A 25,182-nucleotide genomic window follows, 5' to 3' on the forward strand; every position below is an offset into this window, starting at 1 on the left:
CTGGGTTTGGCCAGGGAGATGGGGTGAACCCACACCATCTGACCCTCACTGGACTGCTCACGAGCATTTATGGAATATCTGTTATGTGCCTGTGATTTGGCTGATGAGTGAGGTCCCCCTGATGTTCCACCCAGAGATGCCCTGGACACATGCCCTCCTCATGGCTAGGGCCTCTTACTTCTGGCGACTTCATATACACACACTCAGTGGACTATTGGAATCATATTTATTTCTTGGTAGGACTGGAAGGGATGTGAGCCCTGGTAGGTCCTCAAGGCTTAACATGGCATTTCTGTCCTTGGTATCTCTACCAATGGCTCCAAATAATGCTGCTCCTCTTGACCAGCCTGTGGGTAGCAAGGACAGGTTGCAGGGGCCCGGACCTTAGACACTTTCACTCAGACATCCTCTTATCTCCACCTGCTGGCTCCTGGTGACTCCCTCAGAGTGTCCCAGTACTGGAGATGTCCAGACCTCTATGGTCCTCTTACTCAGGGGACCTCTGAGGAGGCCCCACACACACACTTATTTTTCTCTAGTCTCTGCTTCTATTCACCAGGTGCCTACCTCTCCTCTATCATTCTGGGCTTCTGGGATGCTCTGGGTCTGCTCTCCTAATTTCTCCAGCTCTGTCTTCAGCCTATGAGAAAAGCAGAGAAAAGCGAGCAAGTGGTGGCCCAGGGCATCAGGGAGGAGGAATCAAGGCAGAGGCTTTAAGATCTGAGACCCAGGGTGAGGGCCATGTCCCTCCTCTCACCCACAGTTCCCTGGGGTGCTCTGGACCTCCCTGGCCTTGTGCAGCTTCTGCTCCACCTCCTTCAGCCTGGTATGCAGCAAAGTCCCTGCAGGCAGTGGTGGGACATCAGGGTGGGTCCCGAGCCACATGCCCCACCGCCCATCCCTGCCTGAGCCTCACTCTCCACCAGCAGCTGATCTTTGCTGTGCTCCATTGCGCTGATCTCCTGGGCCAGTCGCTGCTGCAGGACCTGCAAGGATGGAGGCCTGTCTCTCTGTTCCTCTGCCCTGACAACACCTGCAGCCCACCCCACTTTGCACTTTTGACAACGTCCTTCTCTAACCTAGATCCTTCCCTACATCTATTTTTTTTTAAAACTCTGCAGTTTCTGCTGTGTCTACAAACTCACTTCACCCAGGATTCCCATGTACCCTCCATTACTTACAACTTTCCCAACCTCTACTCCCCAATTGCCAGCCTTCAAATGTTCCAGGGGCTCATCCTTTCCCCAAAATGCACACACTAACCTGCATAGCTTTTTCTGCTCATGTGCACAACATCTATAGTCAGATGCTCACCAGTCAGAGACAAGATTCCAGGGCTACAGAATCTATCTCCTTTGCTTTCTTGGTTGTACTCTGGGGACATATGTCCCCGACCCTAAGAACCCTGAGGTAGAAAGGGCCCTTTGCCCCCTCCCTGTCTGGAATGCTGCCTGGGGCTCCCTTTTGCAGCTGAATGAAGGTTTTCTTAAGGTTCTCACAGGCTCTTTGAGGCAAACATAGAATCCACAAAAGCTGTGACCGTAGCCAGCAAAGGATGCAAGCCATGGAAATGGTGGTGAAAAGTGGCCAGGTGTAAGCCCAAAGGTGAGAAGAAGAGCCAAAGTTTCTCCTAGGACACTAGGGCCTGAGCATGGTTGGAGACTGAGCATTCCGACACCAAAGCCCCGGGAGGAGTGGAGATTAGATGGGATGTCACAGCTTACATGGAACTCCCAGAGGTCCTTGTGCTGACTTGTCAGATCCGCCAGCCCCTCCTTCAGTAGTTCACCATTAAACCTGTGGAAATATCTGGCAATGAGCTTGTGGCCAGGACCCACACTCGGCACAGTCAAGTCTGGGGTGCCTCATGCTCGTCCCTTCTGCTCCTGCCCAGTGCTCCTCTTTGGGGGTCTGTAAAAGCTCTTCTCTTCAGCACCTTTGCTTCGTGTAAGCCCTGCTCCCACCTTACTCAGCTGCTCATCAGACGCCAAGCTTAGGAATAACCCCAGCTGCCTTGGTCTGAATCCTGAAAACCAGAGGGTATACTTCCGGGAAGGGACAGATCATTCACAGGCAGACTCTGTGTGAGCCCTGAGAATACTGCTCTTCCCTCCCCCACCCTCTTTTGTTACATGTGATCCACATATCCCTCTGGAGGACCACAGTCTTGTCCGTCCTACTGCCCCTACAAATGTGTCTTCCCAAGAAAACTGTATGTTTGAGGGCACAGATGGGCACACTGTTGAATTTGTCCTATCACCGACACTTGGTGATCAGGGAACTATCCTGTCTTGATGTCTGTTTTATAAAAGGGAAATGAGGAGTGTGTAGCCATGACCCATTATATTAGCTCTTGCTCCCTCCAACTCGAGCTGGGGCAGAGCTGGGAAGGACTCTTACCAGCAAGCCTCACAGTCCCTCTCTTGCCAATGCTGCTGGAGGATCAACAGAGCCTCTGTGGAGAAATCAAACAAGGCGGGCTGATGAGGGCTCTTGGGGAAACAAGGTCAGGCAGAGCCCACGGGCCCATGTCACTGTGGACATGGGTGGGCACTCACAGGGCTTGGGTGCATCCTCCATGTGAGTGGCCAGGGGAGAGAACTGAGTGAAGCCCCATGACCTAGTTCTCAGTAGGTCTCCCGTGGCTGCTCAGGCGCGTGGGCTTTGTGAAGCAGTGGGAAGGCTAAGGAAGAGTGACAAATACCTTGCTTTTTGCACAAGACCTCCTCGAGGTGTGTTTTCTCTTCATTCACTGGAAAACACGGTGACACTTTCAGGCCCTAGAAGCTACTGCAATCTCATCCAATAGGCAAAATCACACGGAAGACAGGGGAGAAGGGAGGTATCTTCCTCCTACGCTTGTAACCATCTCCTGTAGGGGCCATCCTGCTCCTTCCTGCCCTGCCCACCATAACCATGTTCTCTGTAACTGCCAACAGTCACAGGAGTAACTACCCTGAAGAAAGAAAAAGTTCATGCTGGAAGGAAGAGTGAACTATTAAAGAGGCAAATACCATGTCACGTAGAAATAGAGGCTCCAAGGAAATAAATTAAGGAGGGCAGGCAGAGGGAAAGAGAAACGAGGGTGGAGAGAGGCTAGGATTCTGTTTTCAGATGAGATCACCCAGGTGTGCCTTTCGGGGCTGTCTGAGCTGAGAACCGCAAGGTGACCTTACAGAGCGGGCAATCTGAAATTGTATGGGTTAAGAAGACTTCGGGTGAGGGCACAGGCTGGGCAAAGGCCCCCGAGTCATGTCTGAAAATGCCAGCCTCGGTCAGGGCATCCCTGGATCCCTCCTTTGGTCCCACTCACAGGAATCTAGTTCCTGACGCATGGCCTCCTGGAGTGCTTGAGCCTCTCCCAGTTCCTCACTGGACCTCTTCTTTGCTGGGCCAAAGAAGGGAAGAAGGCATTGTGTGAGAGCAGCCTTGCTGTTTTCCTGCAGCTTGTGCCATGGCTCATTGTCTTTTAGACAGTGCTGGGTGGGAAGCCCTCAGAGTCCAGGATCCTTCCTGCTCCTATCAACGGGCCAGTCTAGATTCCCAAATGTACCTTGCTGCAGGTCATTAATTCGATGAATCAGGTCCTCAATCTGGGGTTCCAGGCTCCCCTCTGAAGAAAGAGGAAAGATTGAGCCAGAAAAGACAGGCGCTCAGCTGTCCCAGGCGGGGGGGGGGGGGGGTAAGACTGGGGAGTTGGGGTGGAGGTAGAGGACTGCAATCTGGTGCCAGTTTCTACTGCTAGACATCCACTGGCTATTATGGAGCACCTGCCTTGTGCTGGGGTCTGTAACAGGACCTTGCAGGGCTTGCATTCTGGGTAGGGGAGACAGCTATGACTCAGTCTGGCAGCAGTGCCATTACAAAGACAACACAAGGTGGGATGTGAAAGACCCGAAGGGTGCTGGGTGCTGGGGTTTCTAGAAATATGGAAAGATCTCAAGTTAAGGGAAAGGGGCAGGCCCTGTGCACCGTGGGGAGGGGTGTGTGGAGTGGGAGCTATTCCAGGTAGAGGGAGCAACAATGAATCTCTTGCAAGTTCGAGTGGGTAAGGCCCACATGCAAGGCCACAGAGAATGGGTAAGCCAGTGGGAGGAAAAGAGGAAGCAGGACCTACAGGGCCACAGTGGAGGCTTACAGCTGCAACAGGAGTGTTGTGGACGCTGGTGGAGCCCTGCCCCAGGCCCCACTCTCCTCAAAGCTGGCAGCACGGGCTGCCATTGCTGCCTTCCTGGCCTCTGGCTATCATGAAGGCAGCACGGCTTTCTGATGACAGGTGCCACCTTGCAAGTTCTGTCTTTTTAGAGCATCGCTCCTGACCTCAAGGCCCATTTTTACAGCTTGACAGGGAGAAGCTTTCCTCCTGCTTCATCAAAGGTGAGCCACAGGCACTGGGATATGGATGCTTTACATTTGCTGCATCTCACTGCCAACACCTAAAGCAATCTGGGGTTCATAAGCTTAGCCCCGGATGACAGAGTCCCTTCCTAGAAACTAGAAATATCCTCCAGGGTGCTAATCACAACTGGCAGAAATCCTTGCAGAGGGACTTCATTTTTCTGGAGATGGTCAGCATAGATCACTACATGTTTCTAGAACTGCAGTTTTTATACAAAATTTCAGTGCAGCCAACAGCAGCAAAGAACGGTGTGAGCCACGGTGGGAGAAAGGCAAAGTAAATCAGTGGCTACAACAACTGAGGCTGAGAATGGGCTGGTGGGGAGGTGGTGGGGTAGGAGGCCTCACTTCAAACTCAGTGTTTGCTCCAGCCCTTCACTGGGCACTCAGTGTGAGCTGGCTTCCAGGTTCCTTCTCAACAGAAATGCCAAGTACAAATTACTCTGTATTGTCATTTGTCACTTGTGGTTTTTAAAAGGACAAGGAATATATACCCCTGAATGTTGCTTTTTTAAAAAATAACCCCAGGAAGACACTTGATCATGTAAAAACTGTTGCTATGGGGAAGTAACTCAGTGGGATCGTGGGATTCAAGCCACAGCTCTAATAAGCAGATGGGCAAATACTACTGCTGCTTGCCTGTGGATCATGAATATGAATAAGCAAATATATGTTAGATGGATGGATGGATGAATGGATGGATGGATGGATGGATGGATGGATGGAAAGATAAATTAACTGGTGAATGGAGTGTGTGTGTGTGTGTGTGTGGCAGGAGGGGGTGTTGTACTTATGTGGCCCCATAAGTGGAGAAGGATTTTCCATCCTCTTAAAGATTTTAAATTTTCAGCTGTGGAACTTCAGTTTTCCACAAATGGAACTTCAGTTTTCCATTTTTTACAAATGGAACTGATTAAGAACAATAGTATGATTTTCCTGAGTTGTGTGTTGAGGGCTTTAGGTTCTAACCCTGTTTGCCCAACTCAAAATCTGAAATTCAGATACAGGACACCTGACCTTCCTGTAGCTTTTTCACTATCTCCAGCAAGTCTTCAGTCTTATTCCAAGATGCGGCCTGCCCTGTAGAGATGAAAACCAGAATTACAGGACCCAGTAGGAGGAAGGGCAAATGTGGGAAAGACACAAACCAAGGTAGAAAAGCAGTTGGCAGTCTGTTGACCCTGCTGGGCTAGGGCTGGGCTGAGGGTCTGGTGTCCAGCCACAGCATGGTGCCTGGGGAACCTGTTCTGTATTTCTAAAAATCATGGTGTATCCTGGATGAATGAGCTTCTCCACAAGAGGACGAGAGGCACACTCCAGAACTCCCCTTAGTCAAAGGCAGGGTGAGAAGAGGAGTATGTATTCTTGACTCTGCTGCTCTAGAAAGTCATCATGATGTTCTAATAAATGTAACAGGGAAAACAAATTTCATTAAAAATAATTATAGCCCTGATTTCTAAGTCCGGATGAATTGATAGGCCTAGCCATGGCTACTCATGTTAATAAATATTTACTTGTGGGTATTGTTGAACACATATGTAAGTACATGTATGTAGGGGTGCGTTCGTTTATGTGTAGAGCCGAAGCCAATTTCCCTATCCCTTCTCTCCAATGCGTTTTTGTGACATAGTCTGTCACTGTTCGTGGGGCTGGCCATGTGAGCTGCACTGGCCTGCAGCCTGAGAGTGGAAATCAATGCATTTCCAACCCCCAGCCCTATTTACCTTCTTCTGGGGTTACAGGCTACTGCTGTACTCTAGGGATCTGAACTCAGATCCTCACACTTGTACAGCAAGCACTTTACCCACTGACAACCCCCTGGGCCTGCTTAATTACTTTAAGCAGAAAGAGTTGGGTACAAGGAACCCCTTGATGGACAACTGTAACACTGTTGATAAAAGCAAAACAAGACCCCCCCCCCCCCAGAAAACTGGAATTGCACCAAGGTTTTGACATTTTTAGTACTGATCCAAATTAATACAAAAGACAGATGAACATGATAATGATGCTGTGGGCAATCTGCTTAACACTGTGATGACTGTGAATCAACACACCACACACACACACACACGTATGTGTGCATGCCCAGATACAAGGTGGAGAGCTTGGGAAAAAACCCTACACTAAGGAAGACTCTACCCACATTCTTCAAGCCTCACTTGAGGCAGGGACAGAGGCCCTCACAAGAGGGCAGGACTCAGAACCATAGTTTGGCCCAGTCCTGTCCTCCCCTCGGACTGTTTAAAGCCACAGGAAGATGGTAAATTCACCGTTGCCTTTCCAGAAGAGTGCCTTGTGGCTTTGTCCTCTTCAACCCTCTCAGTTTGGTTTCACAGGCTTTCCTTCCTGAATCTTGGTTGAACTCTTTAGGCTTAACCAATAAGCCTCAAGAATATTGGGCAGTTGCATTTTCTGTCTCCCTCCTTATTACCACTGTAATTGGTTAAGGGCTAATATTTGGATTTAGCATAAATACCTTTCTACTCAAATCCATTCATATAATTACAGATAACTATTAAAAATCAATGACGAAAGGACTACTAAGAAGATGCTATGCCAGCATTAAGAGATAGTCCCATCAGTAAACAAAATGTTCTTCCTTGAAGCCAAAGCAGAGCTAACACTCAACTCTGGGTTCATTGTAAAGACCCTAAGACCAAACATTTGTAAGTTTGAGGCTGAAATTTTTGACTAGTTACACCGAGTGTCCTTTTAATATCCATATTGAAACATGAAAGTCGATCTCTAAGATTGAGTTCAGTAAATACTGTAAATGCTTTCAAACCTGAGTTTGAATGGAGAGAAGAAATAAAAAAGAGAGAAATAATGAACTGTAGCCTGTATCAGTGAACTCCAATAGACTGACCTTATTTGGCTCCTGATTCAAGGAAACACATTTTTTTTTTCCACAATGCATACTTCTATTGATGTTTTAGCACGGCCCCATATTATTTTAAAAATTCAAACAAAGAACCCTAGGGGAAATACCCTAAATTCTTGAAAGCAATGATAAAAGCTCAACATCCCTCGAACAGAGGAAACACTGCTCATAAACACAGACCACAGGCAGGAAGTGAATGCAGAAGTGCTTCTCCACGACAGCACAGAAGCTCCCTCAGCCTCAGACCCCAAGTTCCCCAGTCCCTCTCCCTGGAAGTCATTCCGTGATTCACATATGGACATGCATCCTTTCTCCACACTCTCTCCACACACGGAGAGACTGTGTCCTACAGGGTGTCGCTGATCTGCTTTTCACTTGACAAAGCATACTGGTGACCAGTTCATTCTTTCTGGTAGCCCTGTGGATTTTCACTACACATATCCTATAATTTGGGAGCAGTCATCCACTGTTGCCTATAGTTGTCTTCTTCACAGCCATAAGTGATGCCATGAGGATCACATTTTCCTTTTCTTAGCTGCTGAGACAAAGTACTATAAAGTGGGTCTTTCCTGTGTGTCTGCCATCATAGGCCATACTGCATATTACTGTGTCCTGTATTTCTTTTCTCTTGTAAGGGTATTTACCACTGAATTATCCTAAGCCAAGATGAACTCATCCTAAGTAGTTATATCTGCAAAGGTCCTATATGCTGGTTAGTTTGTATTTTATTTTGATGTGTATGGATGAATACCTGCATACGTCTAGTGCCCAGGGGTCAGAAGAGCAGTCAGACCCCCTACCTGGAGTTATAGGGGGTTTTGAGGTGCCAGTGAAGGCTGGGAATCAAACGGGTCATGTGGAAAAGCAGCCACTGAGCCATCTCTCCTGCCCTGCTGGTTAGTTTTTAATTATCAACTTGCCACAACCTTGTTTCTCCAGAAACACTGGAGAAACAAGCCTCAACTGAAGAATTACCTAGATCAGGTTGGCCTATTGGTATGTCGCTGGGGGGTGGGGGGTGACTTTACTGGTAATTAATGCAGGAGGGCCCAGCCGTTGGGGTGCTATTCCCTGAGATGGGGGGGTGGTGGCTGGGAGCAAGGACTAAGCAGGCAACACGGCTGCCTATGTTCCTCTTGGCTGTGGATGGGTGGCGTGACCATCTGCTTGAGGGAGTGTCTTCCCTGACATCCCCGAAATGACAGATTGTAACCTGGAATTGTAAGCCAAATAAAGCCTTCCTTTCCCGTGTTGCCCCCTCCCTTTTTTTTTTTTTATCATAATAGCTTATCATAGCCACAGAAATGAAACTAGAATATTCTGGTTTCAAGTAAAGTCACTGTTTTGCATTTATTTATTTTTGATTCTATGACAATTTCATACATGTGTACAATGTATTATACCATGAGGTTCTGATGGACTCAAGCCGGGGAGGAGGTTCACACTTTTATTTCAATTAATTAATTTTTGTGATGCTGTAAATTGAACTCAGAGCCTCACACAGGCTAGGCCAGGATTTTTGTAGCTAAGCTACAAGGCCATTTCCAGGGACACACTTTACCTCGTATCCCATCCAACACACGCTTCTGCTTTTCATTGGCACGTGCCTGCTGGATACACCTGAATACCAACTACTTAGAGGCTACCTGCCACATCAGAGGCTGTGTCTACCATTCAAATTGACTGGCAAAACCAGTGCTGCATTTCAATTTTTTTGGTAATATATACGCAGACAACCTTATCTCCTCCAGATCTGAACCTCTTGCTACTAAGAATGCATTTTAAAGACGCTGTTAATGGGATGGTAGACAAGATGTTCATCCCTTCACTGTTTATAATGAAGATGCTTTGGAGAATTACAGCACATTGACAGGATGAAATTCTTTACAGCCATTGTATACCTTAAAACAACAACAACAAAAACCCTGAGCTCTTCTTGTTGAAATGAGGGTGCATGTTCACATTTTTAGCATCCTTTTGTCTCACTAAAATCTATAAGTTACTAGTATACATTTGTTTATGTTTGTTTAAAATTTTAATTACTTAGACATGTATAGTAGAGCATGGCAGTAAAAGTTAGTCTCTTGGCTGGTGAAGTGCCTGAGAGGTTACAAGGGCAAAAATACTACTCTTGCAAGGGGCCCAAATTCAGTAACGCCACATACACACACACAAACACACACATACATACACAAATATAAATAAAATCTTTTTAAAAAGTCTCATTTCACCAACACTTCCTTCTGAAAATGTATTTCATGTGTCACTTAAAAAAAAAAAAATCTCGTACCCAACTAACATTCTAAAAAACCCAAACACTACAAAAATCTTTGAAGAGATGAAACTTTCCTTTTTCCTTGGCCCCGTATCTCATGACATGATACTACCGATAAGTTGACATCTCCTCTTAAGACATTTTTTTAATTATTTAAAATTATTTAACATTTTGCAAAGAAAGAAAACCTCACAACAGAGAAAGGTGTTTGTTTTCTTAACATTTTATGAAAGCTTTCAAACACAGAGTGTGCGGAAGCCGTGATGAATGCTAGCTAGCACACACAGCCTCAATGCTATGGCAGTTAACATCACCCATATTTGCTTGTCTGTTACTATAATCACACCCACATGATCAGCAGCCGTCATGTACTGTCTATGACACTCAGACCACATGTAGTGTTACCTGACCAGCCCGTATTCTCCAGTTGGTCTTGCAACTACTTCTGACAAAGCTCCATCCATGTTTCTCTCTCTCTCTGTCTTTTTACTGCTAGTCATAAGACCCAGGGTGAGTAATAAAAAAAATAATCTTCTAGTTTTTTTCACTTTTAGTGTATGAAGTTCTGCCTTGCAGGTTCACCACGTGTTTGCCTGGTCTCTGTGGAGGTCAGAAGAGGGTCTCAGATCCCCTGGAACAGGAGTTATAGACAGCTGTGAGCCACTATGTGGGCACTGGGAATCAAACCCGACCCTCTGCAAGAACAGCTAGTGTTTTTAACTCCTGAGCCATCCCTCCAACCCCTGATAAGAAAATTTTAAAATTCTAATTTTAAAAAACTTGAAATCTAGCATCTCTGTGAACTTAAAAAACAACAAAAACCTTCCACTTTATAAAAGAAAAGACCCTGCAGAAGGTTAAGTCCCCTTTTAACATTTTATTTTGAAATTATTTTTGATGTATACAAAAATCATAGAAATAGGCTGTGGAACGCTATCAGATTCTCTGTGTTTGAGGGTTTTTCAACTGTAAGTTGCAGATAGTATGGCCCATTAGTCCTTAATACTCCAGTGCATATTTCCTACATACAGAGGCTCCCAGTGACTGCACAGTTTAAATCTGGATAAGCCTCAGGTGCTGCTCAGTATTCCCTCTCCCTCTCATATTTTAAATTATATTTTACTACCTATTTTTCTAAGAGATAAATAAAGCAATACATCATGAGAGGCCTCTATTTTGCTCCCCTCCCTCAAATCCAAGGCCTTTACCAGAGTCACAAAGTGCGCTTACCTCAGACACCTTTCAAGCAGCTGCTCTTGACTAACCATTCTCCTTCCTTGTTTCAATTCCAATTATTCAATAAAAAAAAAAAAACCCTCTGGGGCTCATCTTTTATGAATGAACAATTATATCAACTGAAAACTGTGTTTCTCCACCTCTTGAAAAGATCTACAACTGCACAGATATAGCTAGATGTGGTCATTTTTGATCACTTCTTCTGTCTCTGCCTGTTAGTAACTCACCATTGCTCACCCTTGCTCCAGGCTTGTGTAGTCGGTCTCCTTGATTACCTAGCATGGAGGTTGCAGATGTGGAACAGCATCTGCTAAAAACATTAGCCTCTACCAGAAGGCCACTGGTGCCTTTATGATCCTCCCACGTATGATGCCCTATGGCCAATCAGAGTCTAAGAAGTACAACCTGATATGCCTTCTAGCTTCCTCCAGTGCCGATGACTTGTTAAACTTTGAGGAATCTGAAAGGTTGACGCTAAGTTTTTAAATCTCTGTAACACTGTATCAAACGGTTAATAAAGTGTGTCTTGTCTGACTTCTGATCTTTGAAAACTGACACCCAACATGTGGCTACAATTTAAGACAAATTCTACTAAAATGATCTCATTATTTATCCATTTAAAAAATCACTGAGTGCCAAGCACCAAGCAGGTGTTTCCGGTGCCTAGGGAAACAGCAGGTCTCCTTCTTGAAGGCCACACTCATTGTTATGGAATCTGAATAGGCAGGTCTGGCGAGATGCTGCCTCCTGTGTTTGCTCATGTAGTGAGACTGGGTGTGCGGGGGCAGAAGGTAGAGACAGTGCAAGGACAAAGATTGAACACTCGTTGAAGCAGGGCCGGAGTCACCGGTCATGCCATTTTCTATACCTTAGGATGTTTAGAAATTTTCTATAATTAAAACAATGCTCTTCTGGTGTATTTATCCTAAGAGATTTTCTTTCGAAGGAACTGCAATTTCCAGTAGTTTCTAGGCTGGACTCCATCTCACTGCTCCCAGTGAGGGGAAAACTGTCATTACTGAAGTCAAAACAAATTTGGAAAAAGTGGGCGAAACCATTCTCAAGAGCCTTGAATAATCTGTGTAGTGATGTAGGCTGTGAAACGACAGTGGTCCCTCCCTCAGCTAGGTAGCGACAGGCCAGTTTTTGTGACAATATCACGATCCCTTCTGAATTTGCTTAGTAACGGGCTCTGAAATGAACTATTTGCTTAAGATATTTAATATGGTCAATAAAGTTGGCAAGTTAACCTAGATGATGAGAACACATATGTTATTTATTTCCACTTTGTGGAAGTTAGAAGTTTCAATAGGCTAAAACCTTTTCTAAAAAAATTACTCTCAATTATAATGAGCCAAAGCCTCTCTCCCGTCTGCCCTGTGGGCCCTCACTACCTGGGGTATCTTCAGCCTCCTCAGGTACCCGCCACTCCGCCATCAAAGGCTCCAGCTCAGCAGCCATTTCCCAACACGGGGAATCTGCGCATGTGCCTCGGAAGAAAAACAGCAGTGGGGATGGCAGCACGTGCTGCTACAGACTTTGCCTGACACCAGGGGGTGGGGCTGCTCAGAACAAGCGCAGAACGTCTGCATCGCAACTGATAGTTAGCACGCATGCGCCCAACCTCAGGGCCCTGTCTCTAAACCATGCTGGGGCAGTTGAGGTGGGTGGTACGTGGAAGCTCTTTAAGGGCTCTTCTTTAGGTTGTTCCTGCAAGTGGCCAATGTCCAGAGCAAACAGGTTTGTACTGGGCAGCAGCACAGCACAGCGCCAACCCGTGTAGGTTTACAGAGCTCCAAGAGGGCCGAAAGAAAGTTACACTTCCGTGAGCAGAAAGCCTTAGAGGCTAAGAGCATCTTCAGAAAGCTACATCCCAGCGGATGGGGGAAGTCCGGTGGCATGTCTTACACGGGTGGATACTGGAGGCCACCTTTTTATTCATGTTCAAAACAGCCCGATGTTTTTGTTTTTTTTTTAAGTAGGGAAAAAAGACATGAAGGACAGAAGAATGTCTTGTGGGATTCAGCTTTAGGCCCTTTCTGTACAGTTTTCTTTAAACAACCACAGGCTGGTTTCAAGCACAGCCTACCCCTGCATTACAAATTCCAGAGCCCTTGTGGGTTACCCACTACCCTGAGGACAGCCTCAGGCCAGTCTCAGGCCTGCTTGGAAGATGGACGCGGCAGCAACCTTCGCTGCTTTGAAGAGTCTTGGAGGAGATGGCCGGTGACAGAGGGTGCAGTGGCACTCAGGTTAGGGAGGTGACGCAGAGGTCAGATGTGGAGGTGCACGAGGGGGCTCACGGAGCAACCTGTGCCTCTGGCTGCTTTCCTCCTTCTCCCATTTGTTCCCACCTGTCCAGGGAGACGGGGACCAGCCCCACACAACCCTCTACCCACATATCCATAGTAGAGACAGAATGTAAAAGCCAAATGCCGTCACTGCAGCAGTTGTTCAGAGTCCTGCGAACAAGCCATTGCTGGGGGCCTGGTCTCCCGAGGTGGAGGGAGGTGTGGAGTACTTGGGTGGGTAACGGATGAAGAGCCGGTCCTCTTCCTTCCTTACCCAGCGCAGGAGCTTTGTCACTACTAAGATGGCACCTGCCTTGGTCACCAGGGGGCTGAGGCAAGTGTAGAGCTCGAACTTGGAGGTCACCTGGGGAGATGGGAGGAGACAGTCAAATGAGCTGGAGCTACTCAGAACAATGCTGTGCTCCCAGAGGCAACCTAGTGTGCTCCTGAAGCTTGGAAAGACAAGCTTGGCAGCAACTGGATACGGCTTGCTGGGCAAGGCAGGCAACCTGGTATTATCTTGTCGAGGGCAGACAAAAGGCCAGCTGCATCAGCGGCTTCAATTGGCTGATTCTGACTGTGTGTGTTCCTCAGTTTGTTTGTCTGAGGATTAAAGATAATGGTGCCACCAACACTTACATTCATTGAGCAATCATTCCGTACAGGGCTGCCCTACACTCCCGCTCCTGCGCTGTCATCATCTACGCCTTGCGTAACAGGAGGCTCAGTGCAGCTCTCACACCCTCCTGAGCTCTGATCCCAGAGTGCTCCTGTACCTTTCCTGTACCTCTTCCCACTGCTTTCCTTGTTTGTTTTTGTTTTTCCTGTTCCTTAAACACAGCCAGACTCAGCCTTCACTCGCATCACAGTCCCTTCTCTGTGCATAGGCAGCTCCTCCTCTAGGACCCCAGGCAGCTCACCACCTCCTCTTCACTTAGAAGCCATCTTTGCAGCAAGCCTTCTTCCGACCACCTGATTTAAAACCCTGGACCGACTATTGCTTGGTTTTAAAATGCAAGTTCTTTAGAAAAAGACAGGAAGGCTCTTTGGCAAAATGGCTGTGTCCAGGAAGGACTTAGTAAGTCAAGTAAGATGAGCTCACATGTGACAGCAATGTGCCAATGGGAAACAGCCCAGGCTACCTAAATCAGGGAGTCCACAGGCTAAGTCAATAGCTGCAGCAAATACTAGAAAATATTTTAGACTACTGAATTCAAGATAAATCTGAAAAGACCATTTTTATATAAAATATAAAATTGAGCAGTGAGATGGCTCAGTGGATGAAGGCGCTTGCAACCAAGCCTGACAACCTGGTAGGAGAGTATGGATTCCCACAAGCTGCCCACTGACCTCTATACTCAACACATGTGCAGGTATACACTCTAAATAAATAATGCAATTTTAAATAAGAAATCCAACAAATTTGTTCTTGTATAGAGTCCCAACTACAAATGTAAAAAGCAGAGTGCTTAGAAAAGCAAATACCTGGTAAGGGCTGCAAGTCGGGATCACAGAGGCACATTAAAATGAATGGGGGAATAATGCTCAGCCCACAAACACACAGGCCATCGGTTGCCACAGGTGCTTTCTGATGAACAAGGGGAAACACTAAATGTATAGAAGTGCATACTCCAGCTTAATTAAGTGAGCCAAGCTGGCATCACATGCCCTTGAACCATGAAGACACTGGCTCATGCTGCTTGCTGCATGACCTCTGTTGTGATCATGGAGTAGCATGAGAAAGACCTGAGTCAAGGGACACTCCACAAGCATGTTTACTCACTGATGCCCTCTGAAAGTGCCAAGGCAACAAAGCCTGTGGCCCCCTTCCAGAGAAAATGAGACCAGGGTATGTTGCGCACCTGAGGGAAAGGCCTTTAATGATAATTCTTTATATCTCCTTTGCTACTTCCAACTCCAAAATCACTTGAGAATGAAAACAATCCTAGCCTTGAACAATTCTGGGTCCATATTCATATACACTATTATTTAATAAACCTGTTGGGGGCGGATTTACTTCCTATGGGACTGTCTGCCTGGCCACTAGCCTCCCTCAGTAGCTCATCTCATCTTTAACAGTCTCACAGGTAGGTCACTCTAGGGAAAGGGTGCAAAGTGGTCCTGAACCTGCAATGGTCAAGGAGAGCTGGGGATTCTAAATTTGGCAGAAAGGGAACTAGCAGGCACAGAGATAGTTGCAGATGGGATCCTCGAAAGTCAAAGACCCTGACTGCTAATGGGGGAAAGCGAAGGAATGGCAAGGCTATGGTAGGGTTGCAGACAGTGAGAACGTCTTTTGTAGTTAAAGACACATGTGCCCACAGGGTCAGTGATTCAGATAAAGGAAAAACCTAGGCAAGTTCTAGTGTGCCTGTGGAAGGTGCGAAAAGTAGAAGGGAATGCAAGCTTACAGTAGAGAACTAATTTACAGACAGCCTGACCAACTCACCCAGGCCAGCAGTGTCTCCTTCTCAGCCACGTGGTAAATGAGGCGCAGGGGCCGGGAGGTGCTATGGAGGCGAGCATGCAGGCGGTGATACAAGTCGGACAGCCGCTGTCGCTCCTCCTCTCTGCTATAGGGGGCCTCTAGCTCAGGACTGCAACAGAGCGAGGCAGTGGCAAGGTGAGTCAAGGGCCTGCCTCCCCTCTCAGTCCAGGGATTGTCGTTAGGTTATGGGGCTCAGCCTCTCCCATTAGATTTGAGGGTATCCAGTGACTGTAAGCCAAGCTGCCTCCATTAAACTAGGAAGAAGAGCCTTTCTCCCACTAGAGCAAGGGGATGCCTCTGGGTTGGGGCCCAAGTCTCGGCCACCAGAGAACTGTCTGTTCCCCCTTTCTAGAGCATGGCTGGCTATGTCTCCTAACTCACATGTACAAGATGCTGACCATCCTGGCTAGACATCTCTCAATCGCCTATGGGGTCAGGGCCCACCTGGTAAACTGCGGCAGCTGGCGGTGTTGGTCAGGGATGTCCAGTGGCTTATAGAGGAAATGCCGGAGGCCAGGTGCTCCCACAGCCTGCACACTGTAGGCAGGGGCATTGGCTGATGGGCCATTAGAGAAGCTGGCAGCCTCCCCCAGGGTACGCAGGGCACCAAGGTTGTGCATTCCATCTTCAACCAAGCGCCGGCAGGCAGCCATGGCATGGAAGGCTTCACGGTTGGTGCCGAGCAGCAGCAGGCAGACGGGCATGGAATCCAGGCGGGCCACATAGGCGTAGAAGAAACCATCTGGGTTGAAGCGAGGCAGGCACACAGGTGCCCATGCCTCACCTGCCGCAAAGGCTGGTGCACCCACCCAGTCAAGCAGTAACTGCAGATCAGCTGGGTCTAGCCGGCACTCGGCCAGCACGTTCCTCTCCTGGGCTGCCGTTATCAGTCGACCTCCAACAGCCAGCACAGATAGGGCCAGGCCTGGGGCTGTACAGCGCCGCAGTAGAGTGCCCAGGGCATCCCGCAGTGGACGGGCCAGGGGCACACAGCGCACAGCACCCAGGAGCAGGGCACCAGGGTCTTGCTCCACACTGTCTAGGAGCCGGTCCAGTGTGCGCTCTGAGCCAGCCAGCAGGCGACGGAGATCATAGTTCTGCTTATGTGCGAAGATGCGGGCCACACTTGCGCGTGTCAGTGTGCTCACAATTTGTGCATGGACTGCAAGCAGCTCACCCCGTAGCTGTGCTGCAGATTGCGGAGTTCGGGACACAGCCACCAGCAGGAGTGGCCCCTGCTGCAAGAACACCAGCTTGTGGTCCTCTAGGGGAGGGAAGAGTGGGTAAGGCAGAGACAGACCAGGAATGAGCCAAGAGGTCAGACAGGACACCTTTTCCAAACGCTCTCCAACACATGCACCTGGCCTGTGCCTGCACTCTTCCTCTGCCAGCTCCAAAATTAGGTCAAGGACATGCTGGCCATATTGGGACATTTGTAGAGATATGTGGGCTGTGGAGGAATCAAGCAGTTTACACAGGCAGCACGGAGTCGGCTGGTGGGAGACAAAGCCAGGATACTCAGCATGCCTTCTCACTCCCAGACAACTAGCCAGTATACTGCCAACCAATCAGAGCCCAAAGAGATGGACCTCCAGATAGACACCCCTACTGACTTAACTTCTGGTGGCTAGACAGACTCATGCAGGCAGACATGCAGATGCACCCATGGCTAGTTAGCCATCTAACACCCTGGCCACATTCCCAGCCCCCAGCCCCCAGTTCTCACCGCCTTCCTCTTCACTCACCGGCATAGATGGCACGAATGGCATCTCCTGCACTCTGCACGAAGGACACAAGGGCCGTCATCACACCCATGGTGGCAGAAAGCGCCTCGACACTACCATACCGTGAGTAGATGGGCTTGCCTGCCTCACTCAGCACAAACACATGCTTCCGTTGGCTGCGCCAGTCCTCATCACTGGGGTCCCCATCACTGGGATCCCCATCACTGGGGTCTTCTCCTTGACCCTCAGAAGTACTCTCAGGTTCTCCAGTGGGACTGCTGTCTGAAACTGCAGTTTTCCAGTGCTCACAAGTGCTTGATGCGGCCTCAGCCTGAGGCAAAGGTGATAGGGGGCTGGATGGCTGGTCCTTCGCCTTGGATCCTGAAAGGGAGCCCTAAGTGGCTCATCTCCCACTAACCCCATACTTTCCTCAACCTATCAAATCCTCACTAGTCCCCTGATCCCCAATGACCCACACACACTGACAAAGATCTCCACATGTCTTCCTAGCTGTTCAGTGAACATGGCTGACAGTAGCTGGAACCTTCCTACCTATGTCCACTAATGCCCAGGTTTCAACGAGCCCCACACTGAAACACAAATAACCCAACATGTTCTCACTGTCCTTCATTAATCCCTTTAGATGCTGCCATCCCCAGGCTTCCAAAGCACCCTACTCTCTGAATGACTATTAATTCCCTTACCGTCTGTGGCTCCTTGTGAACTCCTCTGTCCCCTTTTTTAGTTTCCTGAGGTGTACTTACCTCTCCACGGTCACCATTAAAATACACCCACTGACTCTCTTAACGCTTTTTTACCCTCATCCCTGTCCACTGATCCCCAGTCATACCCACTGACTCTCTTGGTTAGCCATACACCCAGTGAGGGCCCATGACAGTGGCCATTAACAGTCACTGACATCCAGATGACCAGGACTTCCCTAACCTCCAACCACTCCCCCTATTTACTTTTGCTGCTACATTAACACCCCCCAAAATACATATTAATATCACTGACATGTTAGTTTTTGATAACCTTTCCATGACAGTTCTTATTTCACTCCATGCCTGTGCCCCTTCACACCACCAATGGCCACCATTAACCATCGTTAACACACTAGGCTTTCACTATCTCCACTGCTCTTCCCTCAAAGTTATCATTTTAAATCCATAAGGAAGCCCCTTGCTTCCTTTCGACACCCACATTCATCCCCACTGCCACTGATGTCTACTGACTCAATGACAAGCATGGATTTGCAACCTCATCTAATTTTCTCACACCCAGTGTTTTCATATTTTCTTAATTGTGCAATGATAATCCCATGTTCCCAGATACCCAAGGAACCACCTGTCTCAGTTCCCATCACCCGTCAAGACGACCCCTTTTCAACCCAACCACGCCCTTTTTGATTCTCCAAGGACCTAAGCTCAGGTAAAGTACATTCTAACTTCCCTACAACAGAAGGGTGTCCGGGATGAGGGAACTCCAGTGTTAAAATGGACCTGTTCCGGACAAAACAGCACAGTCCACCTTCCTACCCTTGTTCCCTCAGGGTAGAATACACGTGCAGGGGCACCGTGCTGCCCCTCCTCGGCAGCAGCTGATACCCTCTGGCCTCTTTGTCATTTCTCAATTATTTCAATTATGCCGGCAAGTCTGTGACCAACGACTGACCGAGAGCTAGGCATCAAGCTACTTTTTGGGGTCCGCAAAGGCTGCCCACTAGTCTCTTTCCCCCTTAGCTAGCAATGACAACCCCCAGGGATTGCTTCCAAGGCTCCGCTGAAGGAAGCTATACCTGTGTCCTCCTCCGGGTTCCCATCTCCGGGATCCGGCGTGCTCGGGTGAACCCCTTCGCTGTCTCCAGCCTCCTCACTGGGCGACTGCGTGTCCACCAAGTCCTCCACGCCCCCGGGGGCTGGGACAGTACTATCTCCTCCGGCCTCCATCTGCACATCCCTGGGGAGAAGGGGAATCGAGGGTGATGGGCAGCAACAGAAAACTTCTTAAAAGCCTTCAGGGAGCCAGGCCCCCTGGATACATTCCTAGTGCTGTTTCCCCTATGGTTTTTGACAGGACGCGACATTCAAAAACATGACCAAATACTTGCACCCTCCGGCACTTTCGGATGGGTGACGCTCCGCTGGGCCTCCGCAAACAACGATACATTAACACCTGTTTCAAGCTCGCCTCTCAACTGGGTGGACAGCAACACTTCCAGGAGCCGCCGCGGCACCACACTTCCTGGTGTGGTGGGGGATTTGCCACACTTCCGGAAGCGACGCCTCCCGGGACATTTCCGGTTGCACGGCCGTATTTACTGCCCGCAGTGCCAATGGCCGCGCCACTCTGCGTTCCGGCTCCGTAGGGATGGCACGGGAACTCTCTCGGAACTCTGCGGAATCTGCGCGACCCTCTCCCGGGCGCAGACAGGGTCGGCTGTGGAGCGGGGCGAGAACTGTCCCCTTCGCGTAGCAAGGGGGCGCGGCCTGGGTTCTATTGGGCCAGGAGGGCGGGGCCTAGTTCCTCCCACCCAATCAACAGCAGCCTTCCCCTCATGCCCCGCCTCGTTCATTGCGCGCCTCCGCAAGTAGTGTGCGTTCATTGGTGAATGCCACCGCCCATCCCTTGACTGACATCTCCCTGTTTCTAACCGAAACCGTGGTTCTGGGCCTGTCTTGACAGGAGCGAAGCAGCGCTGAACCAATGAACTCGAGCCCTCAGAACTGGGACGCCTTCACGCTCCTTTACTCAACGAGCGAGGCTGGGGCGGGGCGTGTGCTCGACGGACAGTCTCGCCGTCCAATAGGAACGTGGCGCGCCGTCCAGCCCGCCTATGAGACCCGGATGCTGAACGAAGAGGCGGGCTCTGCTGGTTGGACTGACTCTTGGAAGTCGGGACCTCGCCAACCTGTGCGGGAGGGGCACTAACGGAAGCAAAAGGAGACTGGTCCATGCGGGCGACCTGAGCCCATCCCCCCCGGAGAGGAGAGGTTCGGTGGGCGGAGCCGGGGCGCGCTGGGGACGCGTGGCCTCCGCGTGTCACCGTTGGCTGGATGGATGAGGGGCAGCAACAGAGGAATCTGGGGTCGCTAAGCGCCTGCTAGCACATTCTTGAGGCTGCGGGGTTGAGGTTGGGGTGTCTACGCCGCCAGAGGAAGGCGCTCCATGTTGGCAGTTTTGTTCATTTTGTTTCTGAGTCAGAGGCCTCTTATGTAGGCCAGCCTGGCCTTAAACCTGTGATCCTCTTTCCCCAGCCTCTTTCTGCCCTCTAAACTCAGATCAGGGCAGATTACGGTTCTGCTCCAGCACCCTGGCAACGCCGTGAGGTTTAGAAAGAGGCTGTGTATTCACCTGCTCTGGAGTCCCAGGTCCTTTTTCTCTCATCGGTCTTCAGTTTCTCTTTCTGAGTGTTACTATAATAATATAGTAAAAATGGAATTCAAAATAATTCAGTTAAAAGACACAATGTAGAAATATTACTATTTTTGAAAAGATCTGCTGTTACTAAAATGTGTGCGAAAGTGATAAAACCAGTGATCAGTAGGATTAAAAGATAACACGATTGGAGATCTCAGAGAAATTACGATATTATAAATTGGTTTTGATTTTTTAAAGAGTGAAGCATTTGATAGATAGGTTTGTTCATATCTGCGGGATACTAGAGCTTTAGCTAACATAGGCTGGGAAGGACAAGTGTCTGGCCTAGAGACCAACAGAGACTCAGTCCCAGGCTTGTACCTCATCGGAGACCTTTTGCTTTTGTTCCTACCTCGAAGGTCTTAAAAGGCAGCCCTTGGTCTCAATCTGTGGGTCCAGACCTTTTCACAGCGGTCACCTAAGCCCATCCTGCATAGATGTTTACTTATGATTCGTTACAGTTTTAAAGTAGCAACGAAAATAATTCTATGGTTTGGGGTCATCAAAACATGAGGAGCTGTACTAAAGTGTCTCAGCATTAGGGCGGTAGAAAATCACTGCCTTGGAATGTGTAAGTTGATAGACGCCTAGAACTAGTGAGATTCAAGGTTAGCTACACCTTCATTTGCATCTGCTTAGTTGTCTTTTGCAGGAATGGCCAGCAGATGGCAGAAAAGTCCACGTGATGGAGACTTTCCATAATCAACTAAATGTCCAGTGATAGATACTAGGAAGACATCAGTGAATTGTTTTCAGAAGCTTCGGTCTTCACCTCCATGACAACAATCCAAATTTGACACTGTCTCAAGATTCTTGTTTCCCTCACACGTCTACTCTGAAAACTCCTTTTCAAAAGCCTTAAATATGCTATTTCATACTTGGTATTAGAATGTCCTGTATTATAGCAAAGATTGACAACCCGAAGTGATGAATCTCAGATGCTACAGACATATATGGAATAATTTTGCACAAGGAAAAGTTTACCCGTGAGAAATCAGCCACAATAAGATCCTATAGTTTAGAAGTAAAGAGAGCTGGTATTCAGAACTGTGTAGTGGGCAAAATATTAAAAGAAAGATATAGTGACCAAAGATATAGCTTGGTGGTTAAAGGCACTTGCAAAGGACCCATGTTCAATTTCTAACACCATGTCAGGCAAGCTCGGGTCCAGGGCATCTGACACCCTCTTCTGGCCTTTATTACCACCCACATTTATGTGGCATTACACAGAGAGGTAAATAAAAATAATAAAAATCTTTTTTTAAAAAAGAATGAAAGGTAGATTTGCTCATTGTCCTAGTGTACTTAGCTGTTGCTGTGGTGGAACTCTGAGACCCAGAGCAACCCTGCGGAGGAATGGTATGTTTGGGTTGTAGCTCATCATCCGAGGGAGCTAAGACAGAAGCATGAAGCTGAAACTACTGAAGAATGTCGTTCACTGGCTCAATTTCCATGGCAGGCTCAGCCTGCTTTCTTCCACAGCCCAGGACCACCTGCCCAGGGGTGGCACCACCCTCAGTGGGCTGGACCCTCCCACAAAGATCACTAGTTATGAAAATGCCCCACAGACTGTCCACAGGCCAATCATCTGCCTGAGGCAAATCTTCAATTAAGGTTCCCTCTTGCTAGATGACTCCAATTTGTGTCAAACTAACCAGCACACTTACCCTAATTTGAATATCACACAATGTGTATGTATCTTAAAACATAATTCTTCATAAATAGTACAGTGTTGTATCATTTAAAAATTAAATATGCAATGAACCCTTTCCCGCAATAATGAGACTACTCCATGTGAAATGACCTTAGTCCCTTTTAAATGGTGAGTCCTTGATGCCTACCCTCTAAATACTGTCACACTGGCACTTAGGATCCAGCATGAGTTTTAAAAGGGAAACATTTTCAAAGTGCTTGGCAATATTTAGAAGACATGGCATTTTATACAGTTTTAACTGGGAAAGACGCTGGTGCTCAGAGATCAAACATTTGCCCAAGATCACATAGTTAGAAAAAAATGCACATTGCCATTTTCATTTGTTTATAGCACATGAAATTAGCTTGATGTTAGTAACATTGAGGCGTTATGAATTCAGATGAATAGTAATTGCTTTCTTGACCGCATGAAGCATGTGCTAAAATCTTGTTAACCGTACTACTTCGAAGAGTGGATATGATTGGGCTGCCCTGAGTCAGGGTGACCCTAAGTTAATTTGTTAGGAAATTATGTGGCAATGACTGTGCTGATGTGAATAGAATATTTGAGCCCAGGATTCCCTGCTGGCTCCAGGTTACATGACCCTCTTTAGCTCAATGGATAGAGTAGTTCTATCATACAAGCCAGCTGCTGCACAGGATCAACTCAGTACTGTTCCCTGTCCTCTTTCAAAGCAAGGAATGGCTTCAGTTCTTCCCACCTGCTGTGTGTCTCTCCTGGCATGGCTCAGTGTCTAAGAGTTTTCACGCTATAGAAAACATCCTTGAGACCAGCTTTGCTCTCATTGTGGTATGCTAAGAGTTTTTTGCCTAGGAAAGAGTGCCTCGCTAGTCCCTTTCCTAAAATGTAATACAATGGTTGGGGTTCTTGACTGGAAGTAAGAGAAGCCAGCTCTGGGCAGCTCGTTGAATATTTATTGAAGTGTGCCTCCATCTCTCCTAACAATGCAGGTTGGAGAGTGGCTGGACACCATGAGAGACAGAACTGGAGACTGGAGGGAACCTGAGAACGATGTATTGAGTTTCTGCCCATGATTTTTTTCTGCGTGTATTTGTTGTATATCCAGGTCAAATGAAGTTCTCAAGTTCCTGTCCACAAATGAAAATTTGACTCACTGGACTAGATTTTATGTCCTTCAGAAACATGGTGAGGTATTTTGGTGGTGGTGGTAGATTTTTTTTTTACATGGTTTTGGGGGTTGAGTCCAGGCCTTTGTGCATGTGGCTTATGTACCCTACCACTGAGCTACACTCTTCAGCCTTTCTCTGAATTGACTTCACTAAAAAATAAAAAATAAATAAATAAATAAATAAATAAATGGAAAATAGAGATGTGACAGGAAGCTGCTCTGGGTATCTCCACTAGACTACTATGGATACCTTCCATATGATCTCATGATCCAGCCTCCCTCAGAAAGACAATACCAAAGTGCCAGAGGGCCTTGTGAGTTTGACTCCATTTTGTATCTTCTGAAAGTGTTATACCTCAAAGGAATGTCTTGTCCATCTCTTACATAATTTCTTTTGGTGCACTAAACATAAGCTCCCAGGCTTTTTTAGATTCAGTAATGGAGGACATGAGGCATCCCAGTCCAATTCCAATATCCTAATATAGACTATAATGATTAGTTTAGGGAGGAAGGAGTGGCCCAACATGAAACATTTATATCTTAGATATGTGTTTTTAATTTCCTCAGAAGAGGGGATATGACGAGAGCTGTTCCCAAGCTTCTCTAGCTCTTTCTGAACTTTCACTGGCTGATTCAGCTCAGGTGTTCTTGTCTAAACCCTCCAAGCTGACTGATTCAAAGTGGCTTCTCCAGGCTTCTGCCTGGCCTCAAACTAAATTTAACAATATGTTTTAATCTTCTAGTTCTTCATTCTCTGGCTCATTCTGTCTTCGCCTGTGTCTAGCTTATTCTCTCTGCAGCCTGTCTCTGTAAATTTCTTTTTCCTGTCCTGTTCTCATGAGAATTGGATGTATTCTATCTCTGACTCCATTCTGTCAAACTTTTTCTGATTTGTCTCTTTAACTGCCCCTCAGTTAAACATCACATCATTTTCAAGCATGGCTGCTTCTTTCTATAAACTAACCTTATCTTCATTGTTTAAGATTAAAGGTATGTACTAAAGCCATGTCTGTCTTTCAAACAGAACATACTATAATCCAGCCTGTATCTCCATTCCAGCTGAATCACATAGACCTAGAAGGTCTTTGGATGGGATCCCTTGTCAGAGCAGCCGTGTTGCCGGATTAAAATTTCTCTACACTTGGAACTTTGATACCTAAGAAATAACCCTAATTCTTTACTGAGGAGATGGGTGATATAAGTATGAGGCTCTAAAAACCCTCTCACTGTGTTAGTCACTATTTACATCAAAGTGACCAAAATACCTTCCAGAAATAAGAAAGGAAAGTTTGTTTGGGGGTCAGGAAACATAGGGAATACCTTAGCAGCTGGGACTCCACTTGATTTGGGCCATGCACACATGTCTCTCATAACAACGTGCTTATCTGTCTAAGACACAAGACACATCGAACTACACATTCAGCCTACTCTAAATAATAGGGTAACTTTATTTTCCTCTTGACAGCCATCCAGTGTGGATAGTTTCTATTCACAAGATATTTCCAGTTTGCAGCTAGGTAACAGGACAAGGGGCTTATCTACCCTGAGCTGGTTTTGGATGCATGCACAGCAAGATAAAAGATTGTATACATATGCATAGTTGAGCATACAGAGTAATAAAATTAG

At 47.5% G+C, this 25,182-nt stretch overlaps 2 protein-coding genes across 3 annotated transcripts; both read right to left on the reverse strand.

Moving 5' to 3' along the window:
• Positions 1–278: 278 nt before the first annotated feature.
• On the reverse strand, positions 279–12,251 carry Syce1l (synaptonemal complex central element protein 1 like). 2 transcript variants are annotated; one of them, XM_021632101.2, is made up of 11 exons: positions 12,185–12,251; positions 5,416–5,478; positions 3,555–3,613; positions 3,314–3,395; positions 2,705–2,752; positions 2,401–2,455; positions 1,725–1,797; positions 917–986; positions 758–842; positions 568–640; positions 279–347 (listed from the first exon to the last, which is right to left on the reverse strand). In XM_021632101.2, exons 1-11 carry the CDS (start codon positions 12,249–12,251, stop codon positions 279–281), a joined length of 744 nt encoding a protein of 247 aa, XP_021487776.1. The 2 variants fall into 2 exon arrangements, with proteins under 2 accessions (XP_021487776.1, XP_021487777.1); XM_021632102.2 differs by lacking the exon at positions 5,416–5,478.
• Positions 8,604–19,605, reverse strand: Mon1b (MON1 homolog B, secretory trafficking associated). The gene is made up of 6 exons (XM_021632100.2): positions 19,469–19,605; positions 19,092–19,252; positions 17,315–17,674; positions 16,014–16,833; positions 15,531–15,678; positions 8,604–13,445 (listed from the first exon to the last, which is right to left on the reverse strand). Exons 2-6 carry the CDS (start codon positions 19,240–19,242, stop codon positions 13,245–13,247), a joined length of 1,680 nt encoding a protein of 559 aa, XP_021487775.1. The 5' UTR covers positions 19,243–19,252; positions 19,469–19,605; the 3' UTR covers positions 8,604–13,244.
• Between the last annotated feature and the right edge of the window lie 5,577 nt (positions 19,606–25,182).

Source organism: Meriones unguiculatus, chromosome 10, assembly GCF_030254825.1.
Source record: "Meriones unguiculatus strain TT.TT164.6M chromosome 10, Bangor_MerUng_6.1, whole genome shotgun sequence".
Lineage (NCBI taxonomy): Eukaryota > Metazoa > Chordata > Mammalia > Rodentia > Muridae > Meriones > Meriones unguiculatus.

Coding starts and splice junctions, on each gene's coding strand:
- Syce1l (XM_021632101.2), bottom strand. CDS start 12,251: ATGGCTGCTGAGCTGGAGCCTTTGATGGCGGAGTGGCGGGTACCTGAG. Junction 5,479..12,184: donor GGAGGCTGAAGATACCCCAG/GTAGTGAGGGCC, acceptor TCATCTCTACAG/GGCAGGCCGCATCTTGGAAT. Junction 3,614..5,415: donor AGTGAAAAAGCTACAGGAAG/GTCAGGTGTCCT, acceptor CTCTTTCTTCAG/AGGGGAGCCTGGAACCCCAG.
- Mon1b (XM_021632100.2), bottom strand. CDS start 19,242: ATGGAGGCCGGAGGAGATAGTACTGTCCCAGCCCCCGGGGGCGTGGAG. Junction 16,834..17,314: donor CATTCGTGCCATCTATGCCG/GTGAGTGAAGAG, acceptor TCCCTCCCCTAG/AGGACCACAAGCTGGTGTTC. Junction 13,446..15,530: donor AGGAGACACTGCTGGCCTGG/GTGAGTTGGTCA, acceptor CCATCTCCCCAG/GTGACCTCCAAGTTCGAGCT.